The 19,642-nt window shown below is 47.4% G+C and overlaps 1 protein-coding gene across 1 annotated transcript in view; it reads left to right on the top strand.

The window, feature by feature from the left end:
• The window catches only part of SLC44A3 (solute carrier family 44 member 3), a 55,731-nt gene that overhangs the window by 25,342 nt on the left and 10,747 nt on the right, over positions 1-19,642 (top strand). Inside the window, exons 11-12 of the mRNA XM_054164978.1 lie at positions 6,695-6,851; positions 9,606-9,689. Coding sequence (XP_054020953.1) covers positions 6,695-6,851; positions 9,606-9,689 — 241 coding nt within the window. The remainder of the gene's footprint in view (positions 1-6,694; positions 6,852-9,605; positions 9,690-19,642) is intronic.

Here is a 19,642-nt window from a genome sequence, read left to right as displayed (position 1 = left end):
AGGGTAGAGAGGCTCTGCAGAGGGACCTCGACAGGCTGGGCAGATGGGCAGAGTCCAATGGCATGAGACTGAACACATCCAAGTGCCGGGTTCTGCACATTGGCCACAGCAACCCCATGCAGTGCTACAGGCTGGGGTCAGAGTGGCTGGACTGTAGCCAGGCAGAGAGGGACCTGGGGGTGCTGGTTGATGGTAGTCTGAACATGAGCCAGCAGTGTGCCCAGGCGGCCATGAGGGCCAATGGCATCCTGGCCTGCATCAGGAAGAGTGTGGCCAGCAGGAGCAGGGAGGTCATTCTGCCCCTGTACACTGCACTGGTTAGGCCGCACCTCGAGTCCTGTGTCCAGTTCTGGGCCACTCAGTTTAGGAAGGAGGTTGATTTGCTGGAAGGTGTCCAGAGAAGGGCAACGAAGTTGGAGAGGGGTTTTGAACACAAGCCCTGTGAGGAGAGGCTGAGGGAGCTGGGGTTGCTTAGCCTGGAGAAGAGGAGACTCAGGGGTGACCTCAATGCTCTCTACAACTACCTGAAGGGAGGTTGTAGACAGGCAGAGGTTGGTCTCTTCTCCCAGGCAACCAGCACCAGAACAAGAGGACACAGACTCAGGCTGCACCAGGGGAGGTTTAGGCTGGATGTTAGGAAGAAGTTCTACACAGAGAGTGATTGCCCATTGGAATGGGCTGCCCGGGGAGGTGGTGGAGTCACCATCATTGGAGGTGTTCAGGAGGAGACTTGATGGGGTGCTTGGTTGCATGGTTTTGTTGATTAGGTGGTGTTGGATGATAGGATGGACATGATGATGTTGAAGATCTCTTCCAACCTGGTCTGGTCTGGTCTGGTCTGGTCTGGTCTGGTCTAGTCTATTCTATTCTATTCTATTCTATTCTATTCTATTCTATTTATATGTAATGAGCTCTGTCGCCCTCACTGCCCTGCTTCTCTGCACCCAGTCATGAGATTTTCTGATCTGTGAAAAACTCTGGCATTGTAAGACATTCCTTCATTTTTTGAGGAATATGATGATAATCAGTTGGGAAGTCAGCCCTTGAGGAAGGTTATGTGAGAGTGAGATGAAGATCCTGGAGCGCCGTCTGCAGCCACATGGGAACGTTAGGCTTGGGTGGCCAGGAAGGGCAGCTTTGGGCTTCTCCAAAACCTAGATAGGCTTCTGTTTGATGTTCTCTAGACTGTATCTCCAAGTATTTCAGTTGCTGCTAGAGGGGCCTCCTACTGAAATGTTTCCAAATGATCTCTTCTCTTCCATCCAGCAGAGACAGCAGCGCAGGCCCTGCCTGCAGGAGCAGCTCTGTAAGGCTTTCCTTCTGCAGCTGCCAGCGGCTGTGCTCCAGGCAAAGCAGCAAAGCTGCACCATCACTGGGAGGGATTTTTCTGTCTTACAACCCCAAAGGTCAGAAAAAGGGCAGAGCAATGTATAATATATATCAGGACCCTTTTTCTTACAGAATCTTTATGCAGCCAACAGCCATACCACTGAACTGGTGCTAGTAAAAGAGCAGAACCCCCCTAAAATGCAGCTTTCTCAAAGGTTGAGTTGTGTTGAGCGGCACAGCCTCACACTACTACTTTGCAGGCCATGGTATTTCTTATATCACATTTCTTATGTCATCTCCTTTTTCCTCTTGAAGCTGTAAACAGAACTGACCAGCATGGCTGTGGTGCTGTAGGTAACGGGCTGCTCTTTTCTTCTAAGCACATTTCTGTCCCTCAGGCTTTAGCAGGTGGGACGGCTTTAGCAGCTGGATGCTGTGGCAGTCATTTAAGACAGCTTGCTTGAGGAGGCACATGAAAGTAAAGCAGTTTCACGCAGGTACTGGGTGGTGCACTGCCTGCATTTTGGTTTGACACACCATGTGAATCTCCAGGGCAAAGACACTGTCCATATCTTCTTCACCCAGTGCGGGAAAGCGCCTCTGATGACATTTACTGCTCTGCTAGGGTCTTCCGCTTCCCAGCTATTTTTGACTGCTGCAGGAACTGGCCAGAATACAGAAGGTTCCTGCACCCATCTGTACTGAAATCATCTTGTACATCTACTGTCAAGCCCTCCTTCTGCTTGCCAGGTGACATGCACTGTGTTGAGAGAGGGAAGGTGCAATTTTTCTGTGGTGTTGATGCCCCCCTCCCAGGCCTTCAGGCTGTCAGCGCAGATCTGCAAAGGCGCAAAGCGGTGCAGGACCGGGGAGAGGATGGTTAACAGCAAGAGCAGTCACACCACCAAGGGCAAGGGTTATCTCAAGCTGTTCCAGCAATTCTGAGCTTGTCTGCTGTGATTTTTTTAAGTGCATTCCCTGGGGCAGCATCATAAAGGCACGTCACGAGAGTTTGTTTGTGATACCTCTCAGGGAGGCTTTCTTCTTTGCTTGTAAGTGCTCGGAGGAAATGGCACAGCCTTTCCCTGCGGAAATCACCTTCCACAGCACATGCAGCACTGTGCTCCAGGGCTAGCAGCCCCAGGGGAGCTGCAGATGCAGAGGGCAGAGGATCATTTTAGCTGGATCAGCTTTACAGGTGACATATGTTTGACCTGTCATCCCACCAGTGAAAATGGATTTTGCCTGATTTCAGATGAAACATTAATACATGAAAGATTTGATCCATTTAATCATTTCCTCAATGATTGCTCTTTAGGACTTCTTAGAGCTTAGTCTTTCTAGAAATCTTCTGTCTTACTATTGCTGTTTTACATGAGGGTTTATTTTCATCTTAGTGTGCTTAGGTATTATGTCTATGCTTACATTTTCGGTGAGATGAGGCTGTTTGCCTTTCTGAGATGAAAGGAGTTGTATGGTAACTTGGGCCATGTTACAGGCATTGCTGTGCTGGCCATGTTTGAGCTTATTTATTCACTCAGATACGTGTATGCTGCTGCACAGGGTTGAAATGAAGAAAGTATCTAAGCATTTGCAGGGCTGGTGTTTTCCACCCATCTAAGGTGTTCAGCACCACAACCTCTGATGGATTCACTGAGAGGTGAAAAGCATACATCAGTAAATCAAAGATCCAGGCTGATGGATTTGCACCAAAGCTGTTGCAAGATGAAGCAGGACCACATTTTCAAAGGATCTCCCATTACCTTTTCTAACCCATCTGCAATATTTATGAGCATCCTTTGCCCTGATTGCGTACATGACCCAATCCATGTAAAAGAGCCATCAGCATGCCTGTAGTCAGACCTGTCCCTTAAGGTTCTGAGAAACATGACAGTGGGAAGCACAGTCTGTCTGTTCTCTGCTAGTCTGAAAATGTCTCCTCTACTACAGATCCTGTCACTGCATTCAGGAATATGTGATTCAGTTCCTTAACACTGCTTTGCCCCTGTACTCAGCACTCGTTAGGCCACACCTTGAGTCCTGTGTCCAGTTCTGGGCCCCTCAGTTTAGGAAAGAGGTTGAGTTGCTGGAAGGTGTCCAGAGAAGGGCAACAAAGCTGGGGAGGGGTTTGGAGCACAGCCCTGTGAGGAGAGGCTGAGGGAGCTGGGGTTGCTTAGCCTGGAGAAGAGGAGGCTCAGGGGAGACCTTATTGCTCTCTACAACTACCTGAAGGAAGGTTGTAGGCAGGTGGGGGTTGGTCTCTTCTCCCAGGCAACCAGCACCAGAACAAGAGGACACAGTCTCAAGCTGTGCCAGGGGAGGTTTAGGCTGGATGTTAGGAAGAAGTTCTTCAGAGGGGGAGAGAGAGTGATTGACCATTGGAATGTGTTGCCCAGGGAGGTGGTGGAGTCACCATCACTGGAGGTGCTTAGGAAGAAATTGGATGGAGTGCTTGTTGCCATGGTTTAGTTGATTATATAGTGTTGGATGTTAGGTTGGACTCAATGATCTCAAAGGTCTCTTCCAACCTGGTTATTTCTGTTCTATTCTAGTCTAGTCTAGTCTAGTCTATAGTATTTCACACCAACTCGTTTTTCAGGTATTCTTTGAAACAGATAAGGCAGGACTTAAGAAAGCCATAAGCATAGCTCTGAAAAGACAGGCTTTTAAAGGAATTGAGTTTTCCCCCTTCAAATATCAATATTTGTGTCTTCTGAGTGTATTAAGATGGCTTTTTTTCCTTCACATTAAGTGTTTTTAACTCAGGGGGTGTAATCATTTGATTCAGGGAATTCGCTGTTAAGACAGAAAGTGTCACAGAGCTCAAACGAAAGGAAAGATAATTGGCAGCACTGAAGAAAGAAAATTTGTGAAAGAGTCTGTGTTCTTGAGTACAGGTTCACAGGACTTTGCAATATGTTCTGTGGAAATCCAACACTCCTGTGGTGACATAAAACTGGGAATATCAAAGAGGAAAAGCAAGCTGTGGTCCTACTCAGTCATGTAACTGACGCTATCAGGCAGGTTCCTGTTTTCCCCTGAAACTTGTGTGTGCATGCACAGTATGAACTACCTACAGAACTCAATGTCCATGGCTGGCTGTATGCCTGTCCTCAGGTCATTTCAGGATGGCAGCCATGTAGTGTACAAAGCTGGGTGAAACATCCATTCTTGAGGGAGATTGGGTGGCTGAGCTTGTTCAGGGTCACAAGCACCACCTGCTGTGGTTAGCTGCACAGCCTTTTCCTGTGTTTCCTACCCCAAGCCAGAATTACAGGGAAGATCTTTGTTCTTTTTCTAATCTGTTTGGGAGCAAAGCAAGAAACCTTGCTGGGGGTGTTCTTGTGTTCAAGAATCCCTTTGCTAGGAGAGGAAGGTCTGGAAAAGGAGCCAAATGTGTACAAACGAAGAGAAACTAAACTTTTTACATGGGATGAAATTGTACTCCATGTTTTGCATTCCTGCTCATTCATCATTCCTGTTACAAATACCAAACCCCTTTTCCATCTTTCTCCTCTGTAGCAAGTAAATTATTAACAAAAGAGCACAAACTTTGTCCTTGCTGCATTTCTCAGCTTTGGTTAACATTAAACTTCCAGAAACTTTATCTTCTATGTTGAAGTCTGGGTTGGAAGTGACCTCCAAAGGTCACCCACTCCAACCCCCCTTCAGGCAGCAGGGACATCCTCAACTAGATCAGGCTGCCCAGAGCCCTGTCCAGCCTCACCTTGAATATCTCCAGGGGCCCCAAGCACTTCCCTGGACACCCTGTTCCAGTGTTCCACTATCCTCATGGTAAAGATTGTTCTGAGATCTGACTGAAACTGTGATTTGTAAAGTAGTAAAGGAAACAATGGTACTATCTGGGTAGGGTAACTCATCTATGCTGCCATGACTGTGTTCCTAAACCAGAAGCCTCTGATGACTTAAGGAAAACAAATCTGCCTTATTGAGTGTGAACTCCACTATCCACCATGCTGTTCCCCCAAAACAATACAGGCAGCAACTGCTTTGATGGGATTTCCCATTTAAAATAGTGTGGCAAATTCACATTTTCAAATAGGGCCACTGGCTGCAAATTTTCAGTGTTTGAAGGAACTGCAGTGATACCTTCAGGATTCTGGCAGAGCTGTGATCCCTGTCTTGACAGAGTTTGTATGATTTAAGCCCTCAGTGAAGTGAGAGTTTCATAAAGGCACGTTTGTAGTGGGTTTTAGCCCCAGCTAGTCGCTCTCTTATCACTGTCTTGTTCAAGACAGTAGAGGTTTTGAAGGAATCACTTAGCAAATAGGACATCTTCTTCGTCATGTGAGGTCTGATCTTTACTTAACTACTGCTGCTGCTTTTGTTGCCCAAGTAAATTTTCCAGCCTTAGAGTCAGAGAATTGTTAGAGTTGGGAGGGACCTCAAGGATCATCCAGTTCTAACTCCCCTGCCATGGGCAGGGACACCTCACACTACATCAGGTTCCTCACAGCCACTTCCAGCCTGGCCTTAAAAACCTCCAGGGATGGGGCTGCCACCACTTCCCTGGGCAACCTGTTCCAGCGTCTCACCACCCTCATGGGGAAGAACTTCTTCCTAACATCCAATCTGAATCTGCCCATTTCTAGTTCTGCTCCATTCCCCCCAGGATGTCCCTACTGGATGTTAGGAAGAAATTCTTCACAGAGAGAGTGATTGGCCATTGGAATGTGCTGCCCAGGGAGGTGGTGGAGTCACCATCATTGGAGGTGTTTAGGAGGAGACTTGATAGGGTGCTTGGTGCCATGGGTTAGTTGATTAGATGGTGTTGGGTGATAGATTGGACACGACGATCTTGAAGGTCTCTTCCAACCTGATTTAATCTCCTCTCTCCTCCTCTCTCCTCCTCTCTCCTCCTCTCTCCTCCTCTCTCCTCCTCTCTCCTCCTCTCTCCTCCTCTCTCCTCCTCTCTCCTCCTCTCTCCTCCTCTCTCCTCCTCTCTCCTCCTCTCTCCTCCTCTCTCCTCCTCTCTCCTCCTCTCTCCTCCTCTCTCCTCCTCTCTCCTCCTCTCTCCTCCTCTCTCCTCCTCTCTCCTCCTCTCTCCTCCTCTCTCCTCCTCTCTCCTCCTCCCGCAACTGCTCAATAGTTGAGCTAATCCAACAAAATGTGCTTAACTTGCTTGTCTTCCTTTCACCTGCTCTAAGGTGAATATTTAGATGAAGTCAGCAGGAAAGCTGGAGCTGTTCAAGTGGTAAAGGGCATGCCAAATGAGTCCTTTAAATGTCCAGATACCAAAAATACACCAGATCACAGAATGTATATAGACTATATAGCTTATTAAGGAAGTTCCTAAAACATTTTAAAATTACTTGGCTTTTTTATTTTGTTTTTTTCTCTCTAGAAATAAAAGTAGCCCTCCACCTCACCCAGTCCTGTCTTCCATGTCAGTTCTTTTTTGCTATCATCTAGGAACTGCTGTAAAAGGCTCCTTTCTAATCACAGTGCTGAGAGTTCCAAGGATTGTTCTCTTACACCTTTTTAAAGCCCTAAAACAAAAGGTAGGTATACATTTATGTAACACTCTAACAGTAGTAGTAGTTAGAAGATGAGATTCATGAAGAAATGTGAATGAGCTTTCTGCTTTTAAATGGATGATGTGATGTGGATTTCATATTTTACCCTATTTTCTTCATTAAGAAAGCTTGTTGGCTTTGAACTCTGAGATCAGCACTCCCTTTGTCATTCTCAACACAGATAACTTCTAAAAGCAGGAAACACCAACTTCAAAAGTCACCTTTTTTTAGTGGTTTATATATGAAGGGGTTCCATGCATGGCAAAGGGAAAACTTGGCATAAAGTTCCCTTTTGCATTTGTGCATCGTAGATTTACAAACAAGGCTACAACCTAAGAACATAATTGTTGCATATAAAATACATTCTAGGCAGGCTTTCAGATGCCCTGTAAGCCTGCACCAAGAATGTGTGAAATAAGAACTCTTCCAGAGATTTGTGTAGGAGCCAAACCACATCTTTTAAGATGTATTAAAACACACACACACACACACAAATATATATATATTTATCTCCTGTCTGCTTTGATTATTTGCTTGCTTTCTATCTTCCACACATCTCTGCATCTCCTCTCTGCTGCTGCAAGCAAACCACTGCACTTAGTGCCAGAACTAAGGGAGGGCTGTCATGACTGCACAGCTCTGATTTTAGAGGAAGTTTTTCAATTTAAGTCTTTTCCTCTCGAGTTTACATTGGCCTGGAAGCATGTTATGTGTAACACTAATGACAGGGTATTTGCAGTGACCATCCCTGGCACCTGTGAAAGGATGTTATGTGGCATACAGATAGTGAATGCCTAAATAATACCCCTGCAGAGGTGGGGAAATGCTGGTCACTTTCTTTTGAAGGCCTTTGTTACAGTATTTGATGAGTTGGCTCAACTAAGAACATTATTTAAAGATAAGTGGAATAAATGTTGCTTGCTAAAGAGGCTGTGTGAAGTGCTCAGGCAAGCTTGCACCCTGGTTTGCAAAAGGATCGCTCCAGAAAGTGTCCTCACTGGATCCATGTGGGAGAAGGGACAGGCTCTGGCCTGTTTGCATGAGGGTTAGAGCAGTGGTACTGATGGAGCTCACCTTGACTTTGCTGCACTTGAAAAAATGCTGCTCTTTATGTGAACAGGAGGTGAAGTCAGGGGTGTAGAAGCTTGCAGGTAACTGCACAGATGTTTTCTCCACAGCAGTCTTCAAAGAGAATCAGAAAGGAGATGGCAGTTGAAGTCCTTTGCTGTAGGTTTTTAATAAGCAATACTTGGTGAGATGACTGCCATTCGTGTAAAATGATCTCTCCAGCAATACACAGCAAGATGAGAACATTTCCCTGCTGGCAGGAGTTGGCAGGTACAGTCACCTGTTACAGAAATTCCTTCTGGAATATCTTCAAGAACATCTTTGGGAAAAAAGTTGGGGAGGTTCATAGTTTCTGCATAGGGACTGGCATACAGTGACTGGAACAGCTCTGCTTTCCAAACCCAAAACATTCTGACCTCTGGAAAAAGAAGGCTGAACATGAGCCTGCAGTGTGCCCAGGCAGCCAGGAGGGCCAATGGCATCCTGGCCTGCATCAGGAAGAGTGTGGCCAGCAGGAGCAGGGAGGTCATTCTGCCCCTGTACACTGCACTGGTTAGGCCACACCTCGAGTCCTGTGTCCAGTTCTGGGCCCCTCAGTTTAGGAAGGAGGTTGACTTGCTGGAACAAATCCAGAAAAGGGCAACAAGGTTGGTGAGGGGCTTGGAGCACAGCCCTGTGAGGAGAGATTGAGGGAGCTGGGGTTGCTTAGTCTGGAGAAGAGGAGACTCAGGGGTGACCTTATTGCTCTCTACAACTACCTGAAGGGGGGTTGTAGTGAGGCAGAGGTTGGTCTCTTCTCCCAGGCAACCAGTACCAGAACAAGAGGACACAGTCTCAGGCTGCATCAGGGGAGGTTTAGTCTGGAGGTTAGGAGGAAGTTTTACGCAGGGAGAGTGATTGCCCACTGGAATGGGCTGCCTGAGGAGGTGGTGGGGTCGCCGTCGCTGGGGGTGTTCAGGGCGAGGCTTGACAGGATGCTTGGTGCCATGGTTTAGTTGATTGGGTGGTGTCGGATGATAGGTTGGACACGATGATCTTGAAGGTCTCTTCCATCCTGGTTTATTCTATTCTATTCTATTCTATTTTTTGTGTCTTGGTAAAATCTTTACATGATGAACCATTCTGAGCTTGTGATGTAAGGGGGGGGAGTGGAACACACACTGAGCTTCTCTGCTCTCTCTGTTGCAATGCTTGCTTTTTCCTTCTGCCCTGAAAAAGGGCTGTATGCTCTGAGTCACTGTGCATACGTGTGCATACGAGTGCTTGTGTGCATTCTTTCATTGTTGTTTGTTAGGGCAGCACTCATTGCAGAACTCTGAAGGTTTGGTGGTAAACAGAGACGTTAAAAACCTGTCTGTGTGTTCCCTGGTCATGCAGAGTACTGTAAGGGTTACTGGCATGCCTGCCTGTTTTGTTCTCCAAGCAGCTGTTAGCTCACAAAGCTGGTTGCACCTCTTCCTTTATTTTACCAGAGAAGAATCTTCCATCTACAGGAGGAAAAGAATGCTGGGCTCACCAGTCATTAATACTGAAGTGTCTGAGTTAAAACCAGTTCCTATAATCCTTGAGGAAGTATCTGCTGCCTAAGGGAATGCGTGGTTAGGAGAGTCAGCCACCTGCACACCGAGTTTTTCTACTGTGTCCGGTAACCAACATTTCATTTCATTGCAGGAGAGTGCATGTTCAAAGTGCCCATTCAGGTGCTGTTTGTGCTGGTGTTGGTGCCAGGAGACTTGCTTACGATACTCTAACCAGGTAGGTACACTCTCTCATCCCTCTGTCCCTCACCCCTAGTCTAGAAACACTGTGCCTGTGCTGGCTCCATTTAGTGTGGCTAAAGCGACATCCAGTGCATGCAAGTCAGTTTCCCACTGGCCACCTGATCTAAACAAACAAACAAAATCTTCAGGTGTAGGTGGAACTTGTTGCAGGGAAAGGGGGAGCTGATGAGCATGCAAGGTGCAGGGTTTTAGGCAGCTGCAGACAGCCTGAGATAGCCCTTCCAGAGCTTCTCTTAGTGTTTCTGTAGGCAAGAAGATTAAAGGTCGTGTTGAGTTGCACCAGACAGGCTACTGGAGTGCAGAGGGTCCAGGTGAAAGGGAGCAATGGAGAAGTAGGAAGCCCTCCTGGAGATGTCATTAAACTAGATAGACTATTTGCCATCTTAAAGTCCTGAATGAAGCCACTTGGACTGCTGGCTGATTTCCATTATCAATATAGCTAAGAATATGATCCATGAGGAAGGCAGCCAGCCAATAGAAGACTCTCTGGCTCTGAAAGGCATCTTTGTTTTGCTGGCAGTTTTGTTTCAAGTGGGTTTTATTGGAAATGGATCAATGCTGACATACAGCAGCTTTTCAGGGGTTTCACTCCTACTTTTTCCTTCCTTTGCTTCAAATGCTTTCCAGCTCTACATATATCATTGTAAATAGTTCCTTTTTCCCTTTGCCAATCCCCTTTTGTTCTTTCTGGTGACTGTGGTATTTTTATGTGAAAGGGAATCAGAAGTTCATGCTGATTCCTGCCTCTCTGACCACTCTCTGCTTTGTTCTTGTTGCTGAGGGTAGTGGTGAAGTAAACAAGAGGATTCTGATACAGGCTCTGGCTGCTTCTCTAAGAGAGGTGCATAAATTAAGCTTCAGCTTGGACAACTCTGAAGAGAGAGTTCAGCCTAGATTAAATACTCATGCATTGAAACCTCTGGTTCTAGGTGATGAATTTTCCAGATGGTTTTTAGGCAGATTATATGGTCACTGACTGGGTGAGGAATCTCAGAGTTGATTCTGGCTCCAGGCATTCCTTTTGTAATCACGCTTGCCCCTTGGCTTCCTGGTTTTCAAAGAGAGATGCAGCATCCCAGTGTTTACTTTCTCTAGCTGTGGTGGGCTATGTGTTTGGCAGAAGAATTAATTACTGTAACATTCTTCCTTTTGTTTCTGCAGTCAGTACTGCAGCTCTCCTTCCCTTCAAAGATTTCCTATTTCCTAACCTATTGTAGGCAAATTTCTGGTGTGAAAGGAGCTGTGAGGTTTAACCTGAGGATCACAACACTGTGGAGTGGAGTGGAGTGGAGTGGACTGGACTGGACCAGGTTGGAAGAGACCTTCGAGATCATTGAGTCCAACCCATTATCCAACACCACCTAATCAACTAAACCACGGCACCAAGCACCCTATCAAGTCTCCTCCTAAACACCTCCAATGATGGTGACTCCACTACCTCCCTGGGCAGCCCATTCCAATGGTCAATCACTCTCTCTATGAAGAATTCTTCCTAATATCCAGCCTAAACCTCCCCTGGCACAGCTTGAGACTGTGTCCTCTTGTTCTGTTACTGGTTGCCTGGGAGAAGAGACCAACATCTGCCTGTCTACAACCTCCCTTCAGGTAGTTGTAGACAGCAGTAAGGTCTGCCCCGAGCCTCCTCTTCTCCAGGCTAAGCAACCCCAGCTCCCTCAGCCTCTCCTCACAGGGCTGTGCTCCAAACCCCTCCCCAGCTTTGTTGTCCTTCTCTGGACACATTCCATCAACTCAACATCTTTCCTAATCTGAGGGGCCCAGAACTGGACACAGGACTCAAGGTGTGGCCTAACCAGTGCAGTGTACAGGGGCAGAATGACCTCCCTGCTCCTGCTGGCCACACTATTCCTGTTACAGGCCAGGATGCCATTGGCCTTCTTGGCCACCTGGGCACACTGCTGGCTCATGTTCAGCCTACTATCAACCACTACCTCCAGGTCCCTCTCTGCCTGGCTGCTCTCCAGCCACTCTGACCCCAGCCTGTAGCACTGCATGGGGCTTGTTGTGGCCAATGTGTAGAACCCGACACTTGGATGTGTTAAATCTCATGCCCTTGGACTCTGCCCATCTGTCCAGCCTGGCAAGGTCCCTCTGGGGACACTTGTGAACCAGGGAGCAGAAAAGATGTAAATCATGTAACAGTGCATCAACAGGGAAACAGTGCAGGAATGAAGCTGTAATGGGGAATGCTTTTCTTGTTTTGTTTTTTTTAAGCTTATTACTATAGTGAAAGATCTACTAAAATCAAAGGCAAAAATAAAGACTACTAATATGCACAATGAGCTTTGGGCCATCTTTTGCAGTAGATGCTCCACAGTTCAGCAATTTAAACTCACATAAAAAAATCAAAATCTGAACTAAAAGAGACTTGCAAATTGTCAGTGTAGTGGTTTGAGCCTTAAGTGGGAGTTAAAAGCCCAGATGGGGGAAAGGCTGAGAATCTGTCCCCCAACTGCCCCCTGCTCCCTCCAAACAGAGAGGGGAAAAAAAGGGTAAGGAGCAAATCCACTAAACAATGATCTGGAGTTGGCTTGGAAATAGATGAAGAATTTTCTTTAAACAATATATATGTATATGACAATAACAGGAAAGGTTCACAAGGGCAAGGAACAAGGATGGTTGGGAGTGGGACAAGAAAGAATAGTACAAAACCAGTCTTTCTCTGAGGAGGTGTGGAGGTAGCAGGGAGAAGGATCAGGTCCGGCCACGTGGCTGAGGAGCAGGAGGGCAGCTGCAGCAGCTCTCATCCAGCAGAGGCAGGAGCCAAAAGGAGAGCCAACAGCTACAATGTCCTGCTTTTTATACCCTATCTGGGCAGGGAGGGGGGAGTGGAACAGACTCAGCTTCCCAGGGGGAAGCGCCCTGCAGGGAGGGTAAAGTACCCCCAAGCCCTCCACCCTGCTTTGGGTTTTTTGTTTTCAGAGAAGGGCATTAACACACCACAGTCAGAAATGTAGGTACAAGGACATGTTTAACTCCTCCCAAGTCCTACTCTGAAGTCTACATTCAACAACTATGTGAAGTTTCCAGGCTGGGCCCAGCAGCTATCACTGATCTCAGCAAGAGCCCTTAAGAGTTCAATACTTCTGTTAATTAAGCCATATGCTAAGCTTGCTAAAGCTGCAGGCTTGTCCCTTTCTCCTTTTTCATACTTGGCTGCAGAACTGAGAAAAATTTGAGATGAAGACTTTCAATCACAGTCCAAATATGTTTTGGATAAATAGGCTTGAAAAATATTCTTTATTGGAAAGAACTCCCAAACCAAACCGATCCATTAACTGTTCTATGAAATACAATCATGAGACAACTGTTACCCCTTCACACAGATCCCATTTCCCAGTAAAGTCTTATAGTGTGTTTGCTTTTCTGCTCCTGTAACCCTTGCACAGACTGCCCCACACTTGGAGCATGTGGAGCACCATCACCTTGTTCCAACAAACAGTCCTCTAAAGGCAAACTGCTGGAACGTGTCCAGAGAAGGGCAACAAAGTTGGAGGTGTTTAGGAAGAGACTGGATGGGGTGCTAGACTGGATGATGTCAGTTGATAGGTTAGACTCGATCTCAGGGGTCTCTTCCAACCTGGTTAATTCCATTCCATTCCATTCCATTCCATTCCATTCCATTCCATTCCATTCCATTCCATTCCATTCCATTCCATTCCATTCTCTATTCTAATCAGGATTAAACAGAGCCCCTGGTTTTTCTCTCAGAAACTTGCAGGTAAGAAGCAGGTGCTGGAGGAAGCAGCACTGGTGACAGAGTGTGAGCTTCTTTCTTCCCATGCCTGTCAACCAAATGCTCTGTTATGTTATAAAAAAATACTTTTTAGGCTGAGCTATCACCTTTCAGGTAGGATTTGACATTGATTTTGATGGCTCTGCACATCCCTGAAGTGACTCCTTCTCTGTAGGCTCAGCTTAAGTTCTGTTCCGCTCTCCTGGAACTTAACTGAAACAGGGGCCAAAAAAGGTCCCCTGTCCCCTTCCCCTTGTGACAGAGTGCTGCCCTGGGCACTGAGAGCTGCCCTGTTTGCAGCAGTGGTTGTTGGAGGAGGGGTGGTGCAGATTGCAGTGTGGGTGATTACACTCAGCCTTCCAAAGTTTCTCTTGGATTTGCAACTGGATCCTGTGCTACCCTGTGGTGTAGTGTTGCTATGTGCAGTTAAACAGCTCACTCCTTGAGCTGTTCCATTTCAGTCATGGGCAAAGTGATTCATGTGTGTGTATAATCCATTAGTACCACTTGTAAAGTGCTCTGGGTTCTAGCTGGAAGAAAAGTGCTTTGTGAATATAAAGTCATTATCCTTACTTGACAGTTTTGTTTGCCAACACTTGTCAGAATTACCACAGGGTTTTCATCTTCTGGCTCTGATGGCTTCAGTATGTTCCAGATAAACAGAGTCAATCATCTCAAGTGAGACCTGTGAGGCTTGAATGTCTCTTCCCTAAAAGGAATATATTGGGGGGTTATGTGGTTTGGGAGCTACAAGGTCTGTCTCCTGATTTGTTAAATTGCAGTGACAGTCTTAACTGGTGATGCATCAAAGTGCCTGCTCTTTCTTTCTGATTTCTTTGATAGCCCTTTTGCAGTGACTTTGTGTAAACAACATACCCATTTCAGGATAGTTTTGCTTCTCTGTGTATTTTTTTTTCCCCAGTCTGCAGCCAGTTGGCAAGCAACAGCTCCAAATTGCAGCCTGTGGATTTCTGAAGGCCTTGCTGATCAGTGTGTGGTTTCTCTGCTTACTTCAGCAGACTGCTTGCAGTGTAGTCTTCCAGTCCATTACTGAAGTCAGCAGTTGCTGATACTGAGACCCTTCACTGAAAGGAGAGCCAGCAGCTGTCTAGTGTAGAAAACCAACAGCAAGTCTATCTAATGATCATATATCCATGGCAGTTGGTTGTCTCTTAAATTTGGATGGAATCCTAGAATCATAGAATGGCTTAGGTTGGAAGAGACCTTAGAGCTCATCCAACCCAACCTCCCCACCATGGGCAGGGACACCTCTCAACTAGCCCTGGTTACTCAAGGCTCCAGTCACTGTGCCCCTGTACTCTGCACTGGTTAGGCCACACCTTGAGTACTGTGTCCAGTTCTGGGCCCCTCAGTTTAAGAAGGACATTGAAACACTTGAAGGTGTCCAGAGAAGGGCAACGAGGCTGGGGAGAGGCCTTGAGCACAGCCCTGTGAGGAGAGGCTGAGGGAGCTGGGATTGTTTAGCCTGGAGAGGAGAAGGATCAGGGGTGACCTCATTGCCCTCTACAACTACCTGAAAGGTGGTTGTAGCCAGGAAGGGGTTGGTCTCTTCTCCCAGGCAACCAGCACCAGAACAAGGGGACACAGTCTCAAGCTGTGCCAGGGGAGGTTTAGACTCAAAGTGAGGAAAAAGTTCTTCACTGAGCGAGTCATTCGTCATTGGGATGTGCTGCCCAGGGAGGTGGTGGAGTCACCGTCCCTGGAGGTGTTGAAGGGGAGATTGGACGTGGCACTTGGTGCCATGGTCTAGTCGTGAGGTCTGTTGGGACAGGTTGGACTTGGTGATCCTTGGGGTCTCTTCTAACCTTAGTTATACTGTGAGACTGTGATACTCAACCTGTCCTTGAGCATCTCCAGGGAGGGGCATCCACAGCCTCTCTGGACAATACATTCCAGACCCTTGCCACCCTCAGAGTGAAGAATTTCTTCCTCAGATCCAATCTAAACCTATTCTCCTTCAATTTCAATCCATTGCCCTCATCCTGTTGGCAGGCACTCTTGTACAAAGTGCCCCTGCGGCCTTCCTGTAGGATCCCTTCAGCTATCGGAGGCCAGCTCTAAGCTCCCCCCTGGAGTCTTTTCCATGCTGAACAATCCCAGTTCCTTCAGCCTGTCCACATAGCAGAGGCGCTCCTGCCAGGATGTTGTGGTGAAATGCCTTGTGAAAAAGTGAGCTATATAAAATGAGATCCATGCATGCTAGTGCAAGCACAGTTCTTTTCTGCACTGCCTCACTCCATCGAGGACTTTTCCTTGCCAAAATCAATACCGCAGTTTAACGTTGCTGGCAGAACTGCCTCTAGATGTTTAGCTGAAGTTTCCATCATCTTGAAAATCCAGTTAGCTAAAGTGTTCATCTTCAAGGAAATTTTATTTAAGACATGTTTGTTTTCCCTCCAGAGGCTTTATGGATGTGACAGCAGGCAATAAGATTCCTTAAGTCTTTACTTATTTTGCAGGGTGAATGATGGAGGGGCTAGAGACAAGGCTGACTATTTCTTGCTTTGATACCTTTCTCCTCTCCCCTACCCTATTAAAAAAAGAAGAAGAAAAAGAGAGAAAGACAAAAGGGAACGAAGCAAATGAGCAAGAATTTGGTGCTTTTAGGCAGGGCACTTTATGGACAACTCTCTGGACATGTTCAGTTTGATTTTATCTCAGAAAAAATGAGACTATTGCTGCACCAGCTGCAGCAGGCACTGTGTGCAACTCCAGGAATGATGGCATCATGGTGCAGTGGTAGCTCTGTGCAGCATCCTTTTGGTCCAGCTGCTGTCGTGGAAGTGAAGCCCAGGTGTTGCGGTGTGATGCTGCAGGAAAGGACACCCAGCTACCCTCCATGGAGGAAGCTGTGTTGGTCTTACCCATTGGGCAATGACAGCCATGGAAGGAGTAGTTTCCATGGAGGAGGATGCAAGGAAAGTTGAAGGACAAGTTTTTCTCTGTTAAGTCCAGGTTGTACATGCAAGATGGAATGGAAACAAAGGGAATTTGTGCTTGTTGGACTGCTTGGGAAAATTCAAGAGGTTATTGAAGGGTTTCTTGCAGGTGGTAATTAGCCTAAGAATCAGAAATAACCATTTCTGTATTAGCTGTGTGCTTCCTGGTTGGAAGCCAAGCACCAGACAAAGGCATCTCACAGGGCAGATCTGGCCTTGGAAGGTAGGAGGTCAAACACCTGCATCCAAAAGAGGATAGATGCTGTTGTGAAGGGTGCTGCTCAGTGACCAGGCTCATCTCACCAGGGCACCTCCTGGTGTGTCTGCTTGGACAGCTGAAGGGAATGTGCAAGCCCACTAGCCATCTACAGCAAAGGAACTGCAGGGAGGGGTAAGAGCCAAGAGAAGCTCAACAGAAGAATGAGTAGATGTAAACTGTTCCTTCCTTGTGTTGTCTGCAAGTTGGAAGAAGGCTCCTACGAATCAGGATAACTGCCAGGAATAGCTCCAAATGTGAGGGCTGGGAGAGGGAAGGGCCCTAAGCAGTTTAAAGAGAGAACTTTCCACTTAAGAGAAAAAATGTATCTGATGTGCTAATGTGTAACAGCCAGAGGCTGAAGTGGCTGAAAGGCACCCCCCAGCCTGACACGTCCTTCTCTCTTCAGCTGGGCCTTAGAGGCTCACATTGCTCTCATTTCCCACCGCTATCTGAGCCGTGATGCAGCTTGTTCACTGGGGCTCTGCTGTGCAGCAGCCGCAGGAGCGTCAGAGCCTCTCGATGCCACTGGGTTTTGTTCTCTGATGGGATTCCACTGGTAGCTGTGCTGCTTGCAAGCTAAGACACTTGGAAGTCCAACCTGAGCTGCAGTGTTGCACTGGGTGTAGCTAAGCAGGGCAGCCCCCGAGAGAGCTGGCAGCAACCAGGTCAGATCAGGCTGAAACTACCAGCAGGGCAGAAAGAGCTGAAGTGGGGCGTAGCATGCATCCAGCGTGCACACCAGCATGTCTCCTGCTGCTTGTTCAGGAAGGTTCTGTTGCCATGGCAAGCCTCTCTTCTGCAAGCTCATTTGATGGGAGCAGGTCCTGGCAGGGAGGGCTGGATTCAGCTGTTACACAGAGTAGCAATTATTCTCACCAACTGGGGAGCCGGCAGCCTGGGTCTGAGCCACAGGGGCCTTTCTCATGAAACTAGCAGGCCACTTTTTCCAAGACCCCTGACATTCTGTGTTGTGAGGCACAGAAGGATGTAGTCTTTAAATAGTTTTGTGGTTGGTTTTTTTCCTTTGCATGCTGTGGTATTTGGAAATATGTAAACATTCACATTCCTTATTTATTCATCCCAACACTGAGGAATTAGGGTCTGGTTCCCAGGCTCCAAGCCAGAGGAGGCTGAGCTTCTTCACAAGGGTGGTGATGCTGTATGAACTTCCTGGTGCAGGGATACAGACTGTTCCTGACCTGCTGCTACCCCCCACTCTCTCTGACTAGTGGCATGATACCAATGCTGTTATTACTCATTGGCCACCATAGCAGAGACTGCAATTGAAAAGCATCAATTCATGGAGCAGAGGTAAAACCCTTAATAGCTGTATTGGGCCAGACTGGGTCTCCATCTAGCTCAGTATCCAGCACTAGCTGTGAGCAAAGGCCACGGTGTCTATTGCCCTGTCCCCATGCTGTTTCTGAATGGTTTCAGCCTCAGGACTTCTTGAGCTGTGTACAGTGGATTTCTTTCCTCAGCTTTCCCAGCCTCCCTTGAGTTCACACAAACATTTAGCAGCTAAAGCATCCTTGTTCCAGTGAAAAACAGCTGTATTCAAATTTGGCTCCTGCTACTTCCTATGGTTCTCCCCCTGCCTGGTGATGGTTCTGGAAGAAGCAGAGAGCCATCTAACCCTACACACACTCTCAGCACTGCTCATGATTTCCAGTACCTTAAGGAGGTCTACAGGAAGGCTGGGGAGAGGCTGCTCCCAAAGGCCTGCAGTGACAGGACAAGGGGCAATGGCTTCAACCTAGAGAAGAGCAGATTTAGATTAGATATGAGGAACAAGTTCTTTACTACAAGGGTGGTGGAACACTGGAGCAGATTGCCGAGGGAGGTGGTTGGGGCCCTATCCATGGAGATATTCAAGGGGAGGCTGGACAGGGCTCTGGGCAGCCTGATCTAGTGGAGAATGTCCCTGCTGACTGCAGAGGGGGTTGGACTGGATGGCCTTGGGAGGTCCCTTCTGTCCTGGACCATCCTCTGATTCTGTAGCCTTCTCGCTGCATCCTCCTTCAGTCATCTCTCTTCCAGACAGAAGAACCTGGTGTACTCAGTTGTTCCCCAGACAGAAGACATTCCATACCTTTTGGATCATTCCTGCTGCCCTTCTCCAACGTTTTCAAGCCCAGTAAGGCTTTTGTGCATGGAAAAAGAGAGCACATTGTTGTAAATAACCTGCTGAAATGAATGGGGTATTTAAGCTGCTTAGTGCAAGGTCCAAGACGATTTGAAACGCTCCTAAGGGCTTGTGTGTGTGAGGGGCTCTTTGGTGGGCAGGGATGAGAAATCACTGCAGCTCATTTCTCTGCACCTCTGAGCTTCATGGGAGCACACATTTGCTGAAGTGTGAGGCAGGCATTTTGTTAGTCAGGAGGTGCAGGTTTCTGTGTGGCTGGATGGCATCAAAGTATGAGATCAGCACGGGAATGTTGATCATGGTGGGGAAGGTGCATGGAGCCACAGCTGGGGCTGAACAAGAAACCCTCTCTCTTCAGTGAGTTTTGTCAGTAATGTGTCTTTTGCCAAAAAGCAGACATCACTTGGCTGAGCCTTCAGCTTGCACCACTAACATTCTTCTTTCAGCTATGCCAAAGAACTGCAGAATCTAGAACAGCTTAGGCTGGAAGAGACCTTAGAGCTCATCCAACCCAACCTCCCCACCATGGGCAGGGATGCCTCTCAACTGGCGCTGGTTACTCAAGGCCCCAGCTTACTCAACCTGGCCTTGAGCATCTCCAGGGAGGGGCATCCACAGCCTCTCTGGACAATCCATTCTAGACCCTTGCCACCCTCAGAGTGAAGAATTTCTTCCTCAGATCCAATCTAAACCTATTCTCCTTCAATTTCAATCCATTGCCCTTGTCCTGTTGGCAGGCACTCTTGTACAAAGTGCCCCTGCAGCCTTCCTGTAGGATCCCTTCAGCTATCGGAGGGCAGCTCTAAGC

The sequence above is a fragment of the Dryobates pubescens genome, chromosome 11 (genome assembly GCF_014839835.1).
Source record: "Dryobates pubescens isolate bDryPub1 chromosome 11, bDryPub1.pri, whole genome shotgun sequence".
In the NCBI taxonomy this organism is placed as follows: Eukaryota; Metazoa; Chordata; class Aves; order Piciformes; family Picidae; genus Dryobates; species Dryobates pubescens.
This window is presented reverse-complemented; position numbering and strand designations above follow the sequence as displayed.